The sequence below is a fragment of the Opisthocomus hoazin genome, chromosome 6, assembly GCF_030867145.1.
Source record: "Opisthocomus hoazin isolate bOpiHoa1 chromosome 6, bOpiHoa1.hap1, whole genome shotgun sequence".
NCBI classification, from domain to species: domain Eukaryota; kingdom Metazoa; phylum Chordata; class Aves; order Opisthocomiformes; family Opisthocomidae; genus Opisthocomus; species Opisthocomus hoazin.
This window is the reverse complement of record NC_134419.1, coordinates 2,153,827-2,170,049: the sequence shown is the minus strand read 5'-3', so window position 1 is coordinate 2,170,049 and position 16,223 is coordinate 2,153,827. Positions and strand designations below refer to the sequence as shown.

General features: G+C 57.1%; 1 protein-coding gene across 1 annotated transcript in view; it reads left to right on the top strand.

The window, feature by feature from the left end:
- Positions 1–16,223, top strand: part of SGIP1 (SH3GL interacting endocytic adaptor 1) — a 64,244-nt gene that overhangs the window by 35,667 nt on the left and 12,354 nt on the right. Inside the window, exons 13-17 of the mRNA XM_075424280.1 lie at positions 1,662–1,736; positions 4,007–4,456; positions 7,264–7,385; positions 8,188–8,314; positions 11,554–11,613. Of these exons, the coding sequence (XP_075280395.1) occupies positions 1,662–1,736; positions 4,007–4,456; positions 7,264–7,385; positions 8,188–8,314; positions 11,554–11,613 (834 nt within the window). The remainder of the gene's footprint in view (positions 1–1,661; positions 1,737–4,006; positions 4,457–7,263; positions 7,386–8,187; positions 8,315–11,553; positions 11,614–16,223) is intronic.

Genomic DNA, 16,223 nt, shown 5'->3' with positions numbered 1-16,223 from the left:
ACTGCAAGAGTGGTCGGGCATTGGACCAGGCTGCCCAGGGCAATGGGGGAGTTCCCATCCCTGGAGGGGTTCAAACAACGTGTGGCTGTGGCACTTGGGGACATGGTGTAGCAGGCGTGGGGGTGTTGGGTTGATGGTTGGACCTGATGATCTTCGAGGTCTTTTCCAACCTTAATGAGTTGATGATTCTATGAGAAGGCCTGTGTGGAGCCAGCAGTCAAACCCGCCCGCACCAGGAGGCGAGGAGTACCGGGCTGCCCATGGTAACGGTGCGGTTACTTGGCTCGGAAGCACCAATTTCTCCGGGCTAACGTCAGGAAGGGCAATGCAGCCCCCAACCCCCGGTTTTTGTTGTGGCTTTCCCCATTCCCTGGGGGGACCAGGGGAACCACAGCCTTCCCTCCTCCCGAGCTGAAAAGTCATTCTTTCCTTATTCCCCACTCTTTTTTTCCCCCCTCTCTATTGACACAACCTATTTCACGCCAAACCCAGACCCGGTGCTGCCGGCTGGCCGGTGCCGGCGCGCTGAGGTCAAGGCAACCTCCAGCCACGTCACAAGCTTGCAAGGGGACCGTGACACTCGTGATTGAAACGGTTGCTTAACGGTGCTGAGCCGCATCCAGAGCAGCCACGGTGCCTCCCGGGGTCGGACTCGGATGCTGTTCACACCCGCTTTGCGATAACGCCCCGGTAAAGCAGCGATGGGTTAACCGGCCACGGTGTCCCTCCTCCCGTGTCTGCATCCCCGACCCGTGCAGCGTGGGCACATGAGAAACGCGGAGGCAGATCTGGGCCTCAGAGGCGACAGGTTTTGATTAAAATGGTCATTAAGGTTTTTTTAAAATAGGAGTACGATCTAAGATTTTAAAATGGAAAAAAAAAAACCCAACACAAAACCCAAGCAAAAAAACGAAACCCAACGCAAAACCCAAGCAAAAAAATGAAACCCAACGCAAAACCCAAGCAAAAAAATGAAACCCAACGCAAAACCCAAGCAAAAAAACGAAACCCAACGCAAAACCCAAGCAAAAAAATGAAACCCAACGCAAAACCCAAGCAAAAAAATGAAACCCAACGCAAAACCCAAGCAAAAAAATGAAACCCAACGCAAAACCCAAGCAAAAAAATGAAACCCAAGCAAAAAAATGAAACCCAACGCAAAACCCAACCAAAAAAATGAAACCCAACCAAAAAAATGAAACCCGACGCAAAACCCAACCAAAAAAATGAAACCCAACCAAAAAAATGAAACCCAACCCAAAGCCCAACCAAAAAAATGAAACTCAACCAAAAAAATGAAACCCAACCCAAAACCCAACCAAAAAAATGAAACCCAACCAAAAAAATGAAACCCAACCAAAAAAATGAAACCCAACCAAAAAAATGAAACCCAACCCAAAGCCCAACCAAAAAAATGAAACCCAACCCAAAGCCCAACCAAAAAAACGAAACCCAACCCAAAGCCCAACCAAAAAAACGAAACCGAACCGCAAAGGGCACTGGGGATTGCTCGCAGGGATGCTCCCGCGCTCCCAGCCATCGCCCCGGGGCCGGCATCACCTCGGCAGCGTGCTCCGGCATCCCCCTTCCCCAGCGAAGCTGCGCACCTTCCCGGACTCACCGCCGCTGAATTTTTCCCCTCTCTCCGTTCTGTTTTTCAGCGCCTCCGCCGCTCCCACCGAAAAACATCCCGGCCACGCCGCCGCGCACCGGCTCTCCTCTGACGGTGGGAATAGGTAAAAGCTCGGCGCTGCAGCTCCGCGCGTGCCCTCGCACGGCCCCCGTAGACCGAGCCGGACCCACGGGGGCTGCGCCGGGGGTCGGGTCCCCGTGGCTGCGTTTCGGACGTGGGTTCGGCTGTCGAGCATCCTCTGTCCCTTGTGTTCGTGGCGCTTGGGTGGATGCTGCAGGCAGGGTGATGCTTTCGGTGCCTTTGACTCCCGAGCCAGCGCTGCCCTGGTGAAATCAGCGCTTTCTCCTCCTCCCGCCTTCGGGATCGGTCCTGTTTAGAAAGGCGATGTGACCCCAGCCTGAAAGCCCTGCTCAAAATTGGGGGGCACCACACAGTCTGTGCCTATGAAATAACGGGGCACGTGGTGCCTGCCTGGGGCGGGGGGCTGGTCCTGCCCTCCCACGCTCCTGCTGCTCTCGGGGAAGGTGGGAAAAACCCCCCGGATCCCGCAGCTGACGATGGGCAGGGGGAACGCAGCGGTACCTGGAGTAAAGGACAGCCTGGAGGAAGGGCTGGAAAGATGTTGCTGAACGCAGCCAGAGGCTGTAAAGCGCTTAGAAGCGTATAATTCCTGCTGCTGGCAGGGTGCTGCCCGTCGGAGCCGCGGGTGTGAGGAAGGCCGGGCAGTCCCTGGCTCTGGGCAGGGCACGGATGGGGCCAGACCATCGCGCCGCGCACGCGGAGCATCTCGGGGCATCGTTAATGTTGCATCGAGAAACCCCCTGCTCTGAGCACGCTGCTGTAGCCATCGGTGTTTCACTCGTGTTCCCGTATCTTGATTTTTCCCCATTTATCTAAGCAGCCAGACTGGCAGAGCGCCCACCTACACGCGTAGATTCCGCCGTGTGTGACTATTTATTTGCTGGGGTCTGGCTTGCTGCAGCCTGGGCATCCCGTAAAGCAAGCGGCAGCGGTCCATTTTTTATTCCTATTTTAGCAAACCCACATTTTTATCCCCCAAATGCAGCAGGGCAGGCGGCTGCCCCCGCCGCAGGGCTGCGATGCCGACGCGAGGAGCGCAGCGGGCACGGCAGGTTGAGCCGTTGGGCACGCGGCCGTAGCACCGCGACGCCCCGTCCCTCGCCTCGGCCGGCAGACAGGGCAGGGAAGGGAGGATGGAGGATCCCGCTCCTCCGGACACCTAACGTCGTGCTGACGAGTCCCGTCTCGGCGCCGGCTGCGACGCTGGGCTGGGTCAGACGTGGGCATTGGTGCCCGGTAGCTCAGGGAGTGGGTAGAGCCCTAAAATGCCTTTACCGCTGCTGCTTGTGGCTGAAACACGTACGCCCCGTCTGCTCTCCTGCCCTGTGTGCCCAGCACCAGTACTGGAGAGCATCAAGCCAGCATGGTTAAATATATATATATACACACATTAAAAAAATGGTTAAATATATTTACATATAATTTACATATAATTTATATATGTATATATATTAAAATATATATAATTTATATATAATATATAATTACTATATTTTTAAAATATATATTATATAGAAATTATATTTTATATTTTTTCAAATATATATTATTTTTCAAATATATATTATTTTTCAAATACATATTTTTTCAAATATATATTATTTTTCAAATATATATTTTTTTCAAATATATATTATTTTTCAAATACATATTTTTTCAAATATATATTATTTTTCAAATATATATTTTTTCAAATATATATTATTTTTCAAATACATATTATTTTTCAAATACCTATTTTTTCAAATATATATTAATTTTCAAATACCTATTTTTTTCAAATATATATTATTTTTCAAATACCTATTTTTTAAATACATATATTTTTAAAATATATGTATTTATATCTGTGTTTGCAAATATATATAACACAGTGTGCAAGAGAGCCGAGCGTGTAAACTCAATCCCTGCCGCTCATTCAGCGTGACGATGATGACGTAGCGATGCTATCTAGACGGCAGAGCGGGAAGGCTGAGCGCCAACTCTGAATTTCTGGGAGGCTGCGGGGCGGCTGCGTCCCAAGCGACGGAGGGGCTGTGCCGGGCCCCCGGTGCATGCTGTGTCCCACACCCTGTCTGTGTTTTGGTGCGGTTCTTTCCACGTCGCACGTGACCTGGCGTAGAAACTTTCTTGCACGTGAATTATATCCCCCGGCAGCTGATAAGAAACCCCGCTTTTAGAGCTCCTCTCGAAAGCTTTTTTACTCCTCTCGCAAGCAGCTGAGGTAGAGCCGTGTAGAGCAGAGCGCGACTCGGTTAACGCCAAGTGTAAAATAAACTGCTTTGACCGCAGGAGGGGACCAGGCAGCGGCCGAGCTCAAACGTGGCAAACTCCCGTCCATCACTGACTTGGACAGCATTTTCGGCCCCGTGCCGTCCCCCAAGTCCGCTGCTGTTAGCGCAGAAGACAAGTGGGTCAATTTTTCCGATCAGTCCCCGGAAAACACAACACCGGAGCTGACGCCCCGGGAAAAAGCGGGGTCCCCGGCAGCGGGCAGCCCGGCCGACGCTCCGGCGGCCGAGCCCTCCCGCCCGCTCCCCTCGCCGCTCAACCTGGAGGAGGTTCACAAGAAGGTCTCTGAGCAGCCCCACCTTAAGGATGACAACGTGGAGCCGGTCGCCTCTCCCAAGGAATTTGGGCCGGGACAAAGAGCAACCCCGCCACCCCCTCCGCCGCCCACCTACCGGACCGTGGTCTCCTCACCCGGACCGGGCGCCAGCAGCGGCACGGGAAGCACCAGCGGTACGTCCCATGGCGTTGGGTGTGCTTCAGTGTGGCCGTGACCGCATCTGCTGTCCCCTCCCGCCTGGTTGTGCCTGTGCCCGGCACCCACGCTCCCACCCGGCTGTCTCGTGCTTCCACGTCCAGCGTCTGCCCTCAGCCTCCTGTGTCCTCTCCCCCGCTCCTCCCTGCTACGTGTCTGATGGGTGGATGGGTCTGACTGCCTTCCCCTAAAGCTCCTGCCAGCTGCCTTTCCCACCTCTGCTGTGCACAGAAACCCTCCCCGACGAAAAATTTCGCATAGGATTGCCATTGCTGCAGCTCTGTCCTCAGTAGGCTTCAGAGTGAACATAAGTGGAAAGATTTCAGGCAAAGCCTCAGAACCAGGGGCAATTAAATCCATTGTAGAGAGAGAGATGACCTCTTACCAACCCCCCAGGGTTGCTGAGACCAAACAACTCACAGCCCAGAGGTGGCACGGGTCCCTCTTGGCTGGGACAGTGTGCTGGAGAAATGGCTCCTGGGGCCAACCTCTCACAAGGGCGGAACCTGAGAGTGTATCTGGCTTCACCTGCTTAATTATAAATGTCTGCACGCCCGTTAGGGCAAACGAGCTCGTCAGAGGTCGGCTTACACAACTTCTCCCATAGTGTTTGAGAAGGTGCAGCCTGGTGGTGTTATTTCAGAGGCTGACACCAGTGCAGCCACGATGTGCGAATCCCCGTCCCCACCAGGAACTCTTTATTTTCGAGCACGCTACCCTTGCAGGCAGCTCCACCGGTGTGGGAGGTGATGGGTGCGCAGCCCCCCAGCCCCACCGCTGTCAGTGTCCAAGCCGTGCCGTCTGCTTTGGGGCTTTGCCACCTCGGGGCGGGGGTGCCGGGGGTGTCCCCCGAGCGTGGCTGTCGCTGCGCCTGTGGCTTCGCTTCCGTCGTGGTGGCTTCTCTGTGCCAGCTTGGGGGGGTGGGGGTCCGTGGAGGGGCTGCAGCATCCAGATCCCGCTCGGAGCGGGGAGATGGGCAGCAGGACACGGCAAGTTTGTCCCTGGGCTGCTCTCCAGCCCGCTGCCAACCGAGCGGCCGCCTTGGGCGAGCGGGGAGCCGCGGGATGGGGACGTGCCGGCAGCTCCGCGCGTGGGGATGGGTGGAGAATCCCCTCTCAGCCTGGCTGCTTCGGGGAGGTTCCCCAGAAATCACCTCCTGTCTGCGTTCGGTGAGCTCTGGAGCCGGCCAACACCTCGGCCTCTCCCAGCCCAGCGCGGGACAGCGAGCTCTGAAAATGCGGAGTCTTCAAATACGCACGAAAAAATGATGGGAACCTTCAGCCGGCTGCATCCCGTGGCAGCCAGCGCACGGTGTGGATCCCACCCTTCCTGCTTCTCCCCAAGCCCCCCCGGGGGTGTCCGGCTTTCGGATGCGTGGGGCAGAGCCATCCCGGGACACCCTCCTGCCATCGCATCCCGCGGGAGACCGGGCTCGTGGGTACCACCGAGGCAGGGCTGGGGATCGGTATCCCAGCAAGGCTTCTGCTTTCACCCCGCTTTACGACATGCTGCTGCGGTGTCTTGTTGTAGAAAATATCTAGAGGCACGTTGGTCTCCAGGGACCCCAAATACCTGAAGAACAAACCTCCCTGGATGAATGCTGGTGGCTGCTCCTGAGCTGGAACAACATGCACCCGCGAAGTCTCCATCTCGTGACGCTTGTTCGCTGCTGCTGGGTCACTTTCCCTGAATAATTCCTATTATGTCAGGATGTTCTTGGGAGAAGGAAGGAAAAAGTCAAATTTTGGTTCCCAGATCAGGCTCCTAAATAAAAATGCCTTGAATTTTGGAGATGCACAAACCCATGGCCAGGATTTACTCTCTCCGAACAAGCCCATCCCTTCTCTTAGCTTTTTGTCCTCTACCCCTCAGTTTCATTTCTGTAGAGCTAGCTTTGATATTTCCTTAATATGAGCTATCACCCCAAAAAAAGGTAGTAAACTGATTCTCTCATAAGCGGGGCAAAATAAAGCTGAAGACATCATCCTCTTGTCAGGCTGGTGGCAAGCACTGGCTCAGCTGTCCCGCAAAGGGGGGTTTGTGCCCCCCATGCTCCTGCCACGCCTCCTGTCCTAGTGCCACCCCCAGCCGCTCCGTGGGGCACCAGGCATGGCTGATCTTACCCTGGAAGGAATTTCTGCACCTGGACAAGCACCCTCTGCTCCGTATCCTCTCAAGCATCTGTTAAAATTTCCTTTGGATCGCAAAAAGTCGCCCTCCGCAGCGAGGCGGCAGCCGCTGGGGACCACACGAACCCCGACGACAGCACCCTCGTGCTCTCCGAAACTCTCCCAGGGGCTCAGGAAACGCCCCGTGCTCCCAGCAAGCCCGACACCCTTCCTCTTCTTCTCTCGGACGAAGCTTTGCCCCTCTCGCCGGGACCCCTCTTTCCGCGGTGGGGACCGACCCCGCTCGCCGGCTGTGCCGCCCGGGGAGCTCGTGGAGCCCCAGGAGCTGCGGCCGCGGCTGCTGCCGGGGTCAAACCCCCTCTCAGCAGATCATTTTTCACCCACCCACGTTGCTGGTTTTCAGGTAAAGCTGTAAGTCTCCCCCAGCAACAGTTTTGCTCCTGGCCGAGGGACTGGGTACCCGGTGAGAGCGGCATCGGCATCAGCGGTCCCGAAAAGCTCCTCCGCGGTGCGACGCGGCCGAGCAGACCTTGTGGGAGCAGCCTTCGCTTTGAGATGGGGCATGGGTGGGCACTGGTGGGCACGGGGGGCCGGGCAGGGGGGCGGCTGCCGTGGGGCGCAGCCTGCGGCACGCTCACCGCTCCCCTTCGTTGCAGGTTCCTCGTCCCCGGCTCGTCCCGGCACGCCGCTGGCCGCCTGCGGGACCCCGCCGCCGCCGCCGCCCCGGCCCCCTTCCCGGCCCAAGCTGCCCCCCGGCAAGCCCGCCGTCACCGACGTGGTACGTTCGCCATGGGACGCACGCGCGGGGGGCATTGGTGGTCTCCGGTGAGAGGTTAACGGGGCAGAGCGAGTTGTTACGAGCGAGTAAGTGCTCGGAGCCTGCTACAGCTTCCTCGCCGCGACGAAGAGTAGGGGGCAAGATGGCTGTGGGCACCTCGTGCTCGGCGATGCCAGCCACGGGCGAGCGCTGGTTTGTGGTTACGGCGAAGGAAGAAGATGGCCCCATAGGGATGGGATGGGATAGGGAACGCGCCCGTGGGAAGAGTCCGGCCGTGTCTGGGCACCCAGGGCAAAAGCAGTGCGGGTCTGGCTGGGGGTCACCCGGCGATCTTTGGTGGGGCTCCCCACCACCGTGCCGTGCTAGCTGGGCTGTGGGGCTCTGCCCCGCCGCCCCGGGCTGCTCTAGCTAAGTCATAAAGAATGTCAGGTTGATGTCATGGATATGAAAATGTCCCCAAAGGATCCGTAAGGAGCCGATGAGCCGCTCCGGAGTGAGCTGGCGCGTGGTGGGACCGCTCCCTTCCCAACACCGGCTGCGTTAAATCCAGCCCCCGGCCCCCGGAGCACCCATGCTCGGTGCGGATGGGGACTTCAAATGCCCAGACCCACACGATGGTGGGAATCATCTGCCAGTCCTCTGGGCCCAGGCTAAAATGAAAAAAGAAAGAACCGGAGTTGTTCAGCGGGGCTGCCGGGAGGCACAGAGGGTCACGGCTTCAGGCGAAAGCTTCTCTCTGTCTGATGCGAACGTCGCTGCGCGTACACTCATTAACCTTTTGCTTTTTTATGTTTTTCTACAGTCCAGGCCTTTTAGCCCTCCTATTCACTCATCCAGCCCTCCTCCGATAGCACCTTTAGCCCGCGCCGAAAGTACTTCTTCCATCTCTTCCACCAACTCCCTGAGCGCAGCCACCACTCCCACCGTTGGTAAAAACTCACAGCGCTGCTGTGCTTTCCCCTTTCCGGCCTCTCCACGCGCTTGAAAGATTCCTGAAACCTGGGCATTTCTTTGCTGGATTGTTCTTTGGGTCCACATTCATTAATTTCCATCAGGTTTTTAAATGCAAAAAGAGATTTTGGGGGGGGGGGTGAGTGATGGATTATGAGCGTGATGCTGCTAGGGAAGATTTCTTTTTGTGGCAGCTTCAAATACCATGAAAAAATGAATGTTTGGTGAAGGTAGAGGTGGTCACCAAGTGAAATATGATATAAAATGCGCTTGTGGTCGGTAAATTTGGTCAAAATAAGCTTTATTTGCGGGTGGGTGCTTGTACCCTGGAGGGGAGGGGGGCTGGGAGCCAGACAGTGGGATCCAGGAGACAACTGATATTAAATCTCTTTGAACGTCCTAAATTCGTACTTCCCCTTCAAGTGGTGGCAGGAGACGGGTTCTTGGAGACGGCTCTTCCAAACCGTTCGCTCGATACGTCCTAGCCCAGATCGAAGCGCTGCAGTCTGCTTTTGGAGAAAAATCCTGAAAAACGTGGGGTTTGCCAACCCCCCCCCTCCCCAAGGTGCCCCTGGGGCCTGAGATCAGAAATGCAGATAAAGTCTGGCTGGCAGCTCCCAGGCTCCACGCGCTGGGTCCCCCCGTGCCTCGCTCCTCCGTCCCCTCCGTCCCCTCCATCCCGGCTTCAGCGCTCCCTCCTCGCCCCCCCTGCCATCCCACCCTGCTGCCGGCCCCACCGCCCCTCGCTTCCCGCAGCTCCATCTCCCGCTGGGAACACCTTTCTTCTTGTCTTTCCGTGGTTTTTTCGTGGCCAGCACACCTGGTTTGCGTGGCGGGGAGGGAGCTTTGCAGGTTGGCATCGGCTGGCAGAGGGGCTCTGCGGAGGAAGCCAAACCCCAACCTTCCAAAAAACCAGACCTGGCTGGGCTTTGTGCGTGCTCAGCCACGTGTCCCACCAGCTGTCACCTTACGAGGCCGTGGGGAGCAGCAGCATCACCCCCCCCAGCCCCACCATTGATAGCTGGAAGATGATGGGGTGCCCTGAGCCGTGCGGTGGGTGCCGTCCCCGGGGGCTGGTGCCCACCCATCCCTCCCCGTAGGTTTGCTGGAGTCTCCGACCTGCGTCTCCGTCCTGGTGTTTGCTTCACTCTCGAGGTGTCGTAGGTGCTTGTGCCTGTTCGCCGGCTGTTGGTCACCGTCACAGCATGCTGCTGGAGTGAAAAACCCGTAGCTCGAGCGAGGGGCCAGCCCGCCCCGAGCATCCCCGGTGTGTCGGCCGTTGGTCCTGTCTGTGCCCGCTGTCCTGCAGCTCCGGCCGTCGGTGGGGCTGGCGGGGGGCTCGGCCGGTGCCGGTGGGCACAGTGGCCATGGTGGGAGATGGGATTTTGGTGGAGGGGAGCAGGCAGGCTGAGGACAGGGACGGTCACAGGGGGGGTCAGGAGGCTGGGAGCAGTGGCCGTGAGATGGGGGCTGCGTGCTGGTCCCACAGGCTGAGCCGGCGATGGGTCCCTTGGCCTCTTGTTTTAAAATATGGTTTTTTTTTCTCTCAAACACATGTGTTTTTGGAAACAAAAATCACAGTTTGATGTTTTTAACGACGTACCCACACTGAGCAGCGGGGGCTGAGGCAGCTGCGGGGGGTGCGAAGCTGCGCCCACCGGCCCCAGCAGCTCCCACCCCTTCCACGGGGGCTTTCCTCGACAGAGCCGAATTCAGGGCTCTCGGGTCACCCCCAGGCGGGGGGCACGGAGCGGGGCAGCCGGGAGCAGCACCCCCAGATCTCAGGTATCACCCATCCAGCTCCGCGCCAACGAAGCAGCGGGTGCTGCGTTGCCAGGATTTGGCCTGGGAAAAGCAGGATGGGGGGCAAGGAGAGGGGCAGACGGGGTTCGGGAGCCGCTCCGGGGAAGCCCAAGGCACTCCCCGCTGTCCCCACCAAGGTGACCCGGGCGAGGGTGGGCAGCGGTGATCCCTGGGTTTCTCATGCAGAAAGGGGAGAAGCGAAGGCGAAAGGGGTGCAGGGCAGAGGGGTCCGTCCCCACCGCGCTCTCCGGCTCGTCTCCCGTGGCAAAGTCCGACGCAGTCTGTCCCGGAGCATGCAGAGGAGTGCTCATCTTCTTTCTTTGTCCCCCGTGCTGTCCTGGTTTGCTGTCGTCGTGGTTGCATGTGCAGTCTGAATAATTTATCGCAAAGAAAGAAGCGGTTCTTTCCGTGTCAGTGCCCCTTCTGTTCTTTTTCTCGTTAAAATCCTCCCTTGTCTTTTATCGTTGAGACAGTGCGCTGCTTGGTTTCGTTTGGGATTTGTTTCTTCATTCTTTTTTTTTTATTTTCTCCCCTTTCCATTCCGTTTCTTCTGTTTCTGTTCTCAGCAGACATTTCATTGACAAACTGCCCGCGTTTGCAAGGCGCCGTGCGTTCTCCTGTCATCCGGCTTCGGAGCGGGCGGCAGTGGGCACCCCGCGTGCCCGAGCCCCCGGCACCCACCGCTCGCAGCACCTCGCGTGGCAGTTTCTCAGTGACCAAAAGGACGGCGAGGTGAAAGGCTGTCACCTCCCAAATTCAAAAGGGTTGACCTAACAGCTCGGAAAGCCGTTTTTTTTTTTTTCCCCCTACTTATTTCAGCAGTACCTGGCGTCTGAGGCGGCTTTTGAGGCGGTGCGAGTGCAGAACGGTGGTTGTGATGGGGAAAGGAAAAATTCCAGCCAGGCATCGCCTGCTCTGTGTGCGTGTGGTCTGGTCACCCGCAAGTTTTATGTCCTGAACCGCAGCGGAAGGTGCCCACGTTCTGCTGCCGCGTGTTCCGCACGCCGGCGCGGCCGCCGCATCCCGCCCGGGCAGCCAGCGCGGCAGCGGCATCGCCGGAGGGGACGAGCGCAGGCGCTGGCCAAAATCGGCACGGTTAGAATACGCTAACGGAGTGCGTGAGCCGAGAAGCCTCTTCTACTCGAGACAAAAAAAGAGAGAATACCCCCAAAATCCTCACCGAGCGGGCCAAAATACTCTTCCATCTGGGCTTCCATAGCTTTGCTTTCTGCTTTCTCTCTCCTACGCCAAAACCAGCGTTTAAAAGCCCCCCCTTTCCCTGCACGTGAACGGCTTGCAGCGCCTCGTCCCCTCCCCGTAGCGAGATAAATGACCTGCTCTGTGACTCACACTGTGTCCTTCTCTCTCCCTCTCCTTAACCTTTCCCATCCCGCTTCAACTCCTGGCCATACAGAGAATGAACAGCCTTCCCTCGTTTGGTTTGACAGAGGAAAGTTTTATTTGACTTTCGAAGGTAAGTAGTGCATAGCAGACCCGGTAACGACTTGCTCCCCTCGCTCTTGCTCTCTGACTCCCGGGGTTTCCTTCAGTCCGGCTTTCCGTGCGAAATGCTATGGCTACGTAGACGACGTCGCAAGTTCGACCAGAATAATTTTGATTTGATTCGTGCCATTTGTCCCGACGATCTCTTTCCCTGTTTATTTGTTACAAAAAACCCCCCAAACAAACCAAAACCCAAAAGCATATTCTCGTACCGAGACTGCGGTGACAACCAGAGAGCGAAACCGCTTGCACTGCTGAGGAACTTGACTCTGTCAACCAGGGCTTTCTACTCCCCCTCGCAAGCTGCTCGTTACCCTGAGCGGGCTGTGGCACAGTGCGGGTAATTAAAAACCAAAGGGCGATGGGTTCTCCACCGAGCCGGGGCCCCCTGCCCACCTTCCACCCGGTTTTTCCACGGCGAGGGGTCAGGAGCGTGCTGGTGAACGTAGCCAAGACGTTCCCAGGCTGTGCTGCCGGGTGGCTGGCCAGAGGTGTTGTGGGTTCGGGGTCCCCTTTGACGAGAAGGGGCATTGGGGAGGATGTGGGGGAGAAGAGCTTGTTTTGGGGTGGGTGGCAGCTCCTCTGGGCAGAAAGGGTGGTCGGGCATCGGAGCAAGCTGCCCAGGGCAGTGGGGGAGTCCCCAACCCTGGAGAGGTTCAAACACTGCGTGGACGTGGCATTTGGGGACATGGTTTAGCAGGCGTGGTGGTGCTGGATTGATGGTTGGACTTGGTGATCTTAGAGGTCTTTGCCAGCCTTAATGATTCTGTGATTCTATGATTCGTCACGTCTTGGAGAGGGCAGAGGCACGGGGGCCTGGGCAGCCAGTCCCGCTCCGAGAGCCTGGACACGTTGGAGGAAGCCTCATCTCAGAGACTTTTCTTTAAAGAAAGAGAAGTGGGGAGGTTTGATGGTGGCAGGAATAGGTGCTTCAAACCCCGAAGGAAGCGCTTTGAAGCTGTTGTGCTTGCGGGCAGAGCTGGGCTGGGGCTGCTGGGGGATGCTGTGGGCACGGGGAGTGTGGAGCATGGTGCCCGTGGGTCTGGTGCAGGGTCTGGAGAACAAGTCTGATGAGGAGCAGCTGGGGAAGCTGGGGCTGCTCAGTCTGGAGAAGAGGAGGCTGAGGGGGGACCTTCTCGCTCTCTACAACTACCTGAAAGAAGGTTGTAGTGAGGTGGGGGTTGGTCTCTTCTCCCAACTAACTGGTGATAGGATGAGGGGCAATGGCCTCAAGCTGCATCAGGGGAGGTTTACATTGGATATTAGGAAAAGTTTCTTCACTGCAAGAGTGGTCGGGCATTGGACCAGGCTGCCCAGGGCAGTGGGGGAGTCCCCATGCCTGGAGGGGTTCAGAAACCATCTGGATGTGGCACTTGGGGACATGGTTTAGCAGGCATGGTGGTGTTGGGTTGGCGGTTGGACTTGATGCTCTTAGAGGTCTTTCCCAACCTTGATGATTCTGTGATTCGATGCTTCTCGCTTTCTGTGAAGCGTGCGGTCCGTGTCCCCTCCAGCTGCCTGGCCTCGGGACACGGGGTGTTGGTGTTTGCGGAGCAAAGCCCGTCCCAGCGAACGTGATGCCACAGCAGCAGCAGCAGGCAGGGTTGGAGGTGGTGGTGACCAGCGGGGCTGGTTTCTTCTTTCCCTCCTTCTCACCTTTCGATCGGCCACAGCTGTGCGGCCCCGAGGTCCCCGCTCCGATGGCAGCTCCCGGCTTAGACCTGGCAGGGGGCCGGGGAGGAACGGCTTCCTCCCGATCCTCGTTGCAGTTTTGATGTTTCCAGCAAAAAACCCTTCCTGGGTTTCCTTTCCCAGGTGCCGCCTGCCTGCCCGGAGCGTCGGGCAGAGCCGAGCTGTGGCGAGTTACCGGCTGGAAGTGTTACCTCTCAGCGTACGCACCCCGGCACTGCGCATCCCCACCGACCCCACTGCTCCGCGCTTCCTCCTCCTCCTCCTCCCCGCGCTCGGTTAGCACCAGCTCTACCAGCAGGGCGAGCGTTTGAGGGTGTTCTTCTGATTTTGGGTGTTAATGTTTTTGAAGGTTGTATCTGAATTCTCGTGCTTGGGTCCGGAGCGGGGGGTGGGTTTGCGCAGGGCATGCCGGCCGCCGGCACCGCAGCGGGGCTGCGGGAGCGTGGCCCTGGCTCCGGGCTCACCCCGCGTCCCGGGAAGGGGTTGTCTCGCTCCCGCACTCTGGTTTTCCTGATCTAGCCCTAAATCTTGTCCAACTTGAAAAAAAGAAAAGCTAAACTTCAATGCTCGTCTCTAGGGAAGTGGAAAGAAGGAGATCTGCTGAGTTTGGAACCTCAGGGCATGAAATGCCAGCAGAGAAATGGTCTTTTGTTTCTGGATTTGGGTTTTTTTGGCTAAGGTCCATGAATCTACAGAGCATGGGGTAGTCTGGAGCACCTCTGCTACGAGGACAAGCTGAGGGAGCTGGGGCTGGTCAGCCTGGAGAAGAGAAGGCTCCAGGGTGACCTTAGAGCAGCTGCCAATGCCTGGAGGGGCTACAGGAAGGGTGGAGAGGGGCTTTTCACAAGGGGGTGCAGGGATAGGACAAGGGGGAACGGCTCCAAACTAACAGAGGGCAGAGTTAGATGAGAGATGAGGAAGAAATTCTTCCCCCTGAGGGTGGTGAGGCCCTGGCCCAGGCTGCCCAGAGAAGCTGTGGCTGCCCCCTCCCTGGCAGTGCTCAAGGCCAGGTTGGATGGAGCTCTGAGCACCCTGGGCTGGTGGGAGATGTCCCTGCTGATGGCAGGGGGGTTGGAACCAGATGATCTTCAAGGTCCCTTCCAACCCAAACCACTCTGTGATTCTATGATTATCTGTTCATGTGTGAAAAGCGTGGTGCAGCTTTGGTGATGCTGTCCTGGAGCCACGGGCAGAGCTGTGTAGCGGGATCGCTGGTACTCAGCGGTCGTTACCCCACGGTCTATGTTTTCCACCTTTGTGCAGGGAAAAGTAAGGCAAATGAACCTGGTGCGCTGCTCATGGCTGGATCCAAAGCTCCATAAAGCGGATTTTTTTTTTTCCTCGGGTATTATCAAGTCATTTTGCCAAAATGAAAAGTTTCTAAAAATGACTACTGCGGCAGTCACTGAGAAGCCAGATTTTTGGTGGAGGCGGGCCACAGCGTGTGCTTTAACTAGACTTGTCTCTCGAGTTTCTGGAAAAGAATTTTAGGGCTTAAAATAGAGAGAGTCTGCTCTTCTTTTTATATTAAAAGTTTTTATTAAAAAAGCTGTTTAGTCTCTGAAGCCATGTACCTGTAGGTTTGTGGGGGAAGAGTGGAGGGAACGGAGAACCCCGAATGCCAATTACATCCACGTGATTTTTATCCAAAGTCGGATCAGAAACGTGGCGGATGCTCTGCCGCTGTCGCTGCGCCGACGAGCGCGGATGTTCAGAGCCCAGCTGAGCCTGGTGACGCAGACAGGCGGGACGAGCCGGCTTCTCCCTGCACATCCGATTCTTCATTCTGGAGAATGAAGAAGTGTCGCATCCGTACGGAGAACCGGTGGGAGAAACAAGAGGCTGAAATTCAGGGAGAAGGCGCGTTGGTACGAGAGCCGCCTACCCCTCACCTGATGATCCGGGCCAGGCTGAACCCAGCTGCGGTCGGAGCGTGTATGTTTGGGAGGGGTGTTTTTTTTCCTCTCCCAAAAAATAATGAGTATATTGCCAAGGATCGTGGGCTTTGCCGCTGCTGGACAGCTAAAGACCTTCCTCTGGCCCTTCGGAGAGCAGCCGGGTGTTGCTCTGCCGGGTGACACCGCCAGCCTCCCCCCCTCTGCAGCCAGCCTGCACTGATGCTCTGGGATCCCACCTCTCTTTCTGGGTGGGTGTGATGCGAATATCCCGGCCGGATAAATCAGCTGGATTTGAAGCGCTGGCGGGGTCGTTGCTCTGGGTGCGGGGAGCGGGGCTGTGCTCTCTGCACTCTCTGAGAAGCCACCAGTGGTGCCCATGGAAAGGATTTATGAAAAAGTAGGTTAGCGTGCTGCCCCGCGGCCCTGCGTGTCCCCTCCGCCACGTAGCCGGGCATTGCGGCGTGGCAGCGACGATCGGTGGGTTTGGGGAGCTGCCCGTGCCCCCACGCGCAGTTGGGGTGGACACGAGGTGTCTGCTCTTTAAGGGGACATTTGCCAAGTCCCTGCTGCATGGCTCAGGGCCCCGTCCTCGCAAGCAGAAGGCTTGAGGAGCCACGGTCTGCCTCCGCGGGGTCATCAGGAGCTACTGGAGAGAGTCCAGCGCAGGGCTGCGAGGATGAGGAGGGGACTGGAGCATCTCTCCTACGAGGAGAGGCTGAGGGAGCTGGGCTTGTTCAGCCTGGAGAAGAGAAGGCTGAGAGGGGACCTTAGAAATGCCTCTAAATATCTGCAGGGTGGGTGTCAGGAGGATGGGGCCAGACTCTTTCCAGTGGTGCCCAGCGACAGGACAAGGGGCAACGGGCACAAACTGGAGCATGGGAAGTTCCGTCTGAACAGGAGGAAGAACTTCTTCCCTCTGAGGGTGACGGAGCCCTGGAACAGGCTGCCCAGGGAGGCTGTGGAGTCTCCTTCTCTGGAGATATTCCAGACC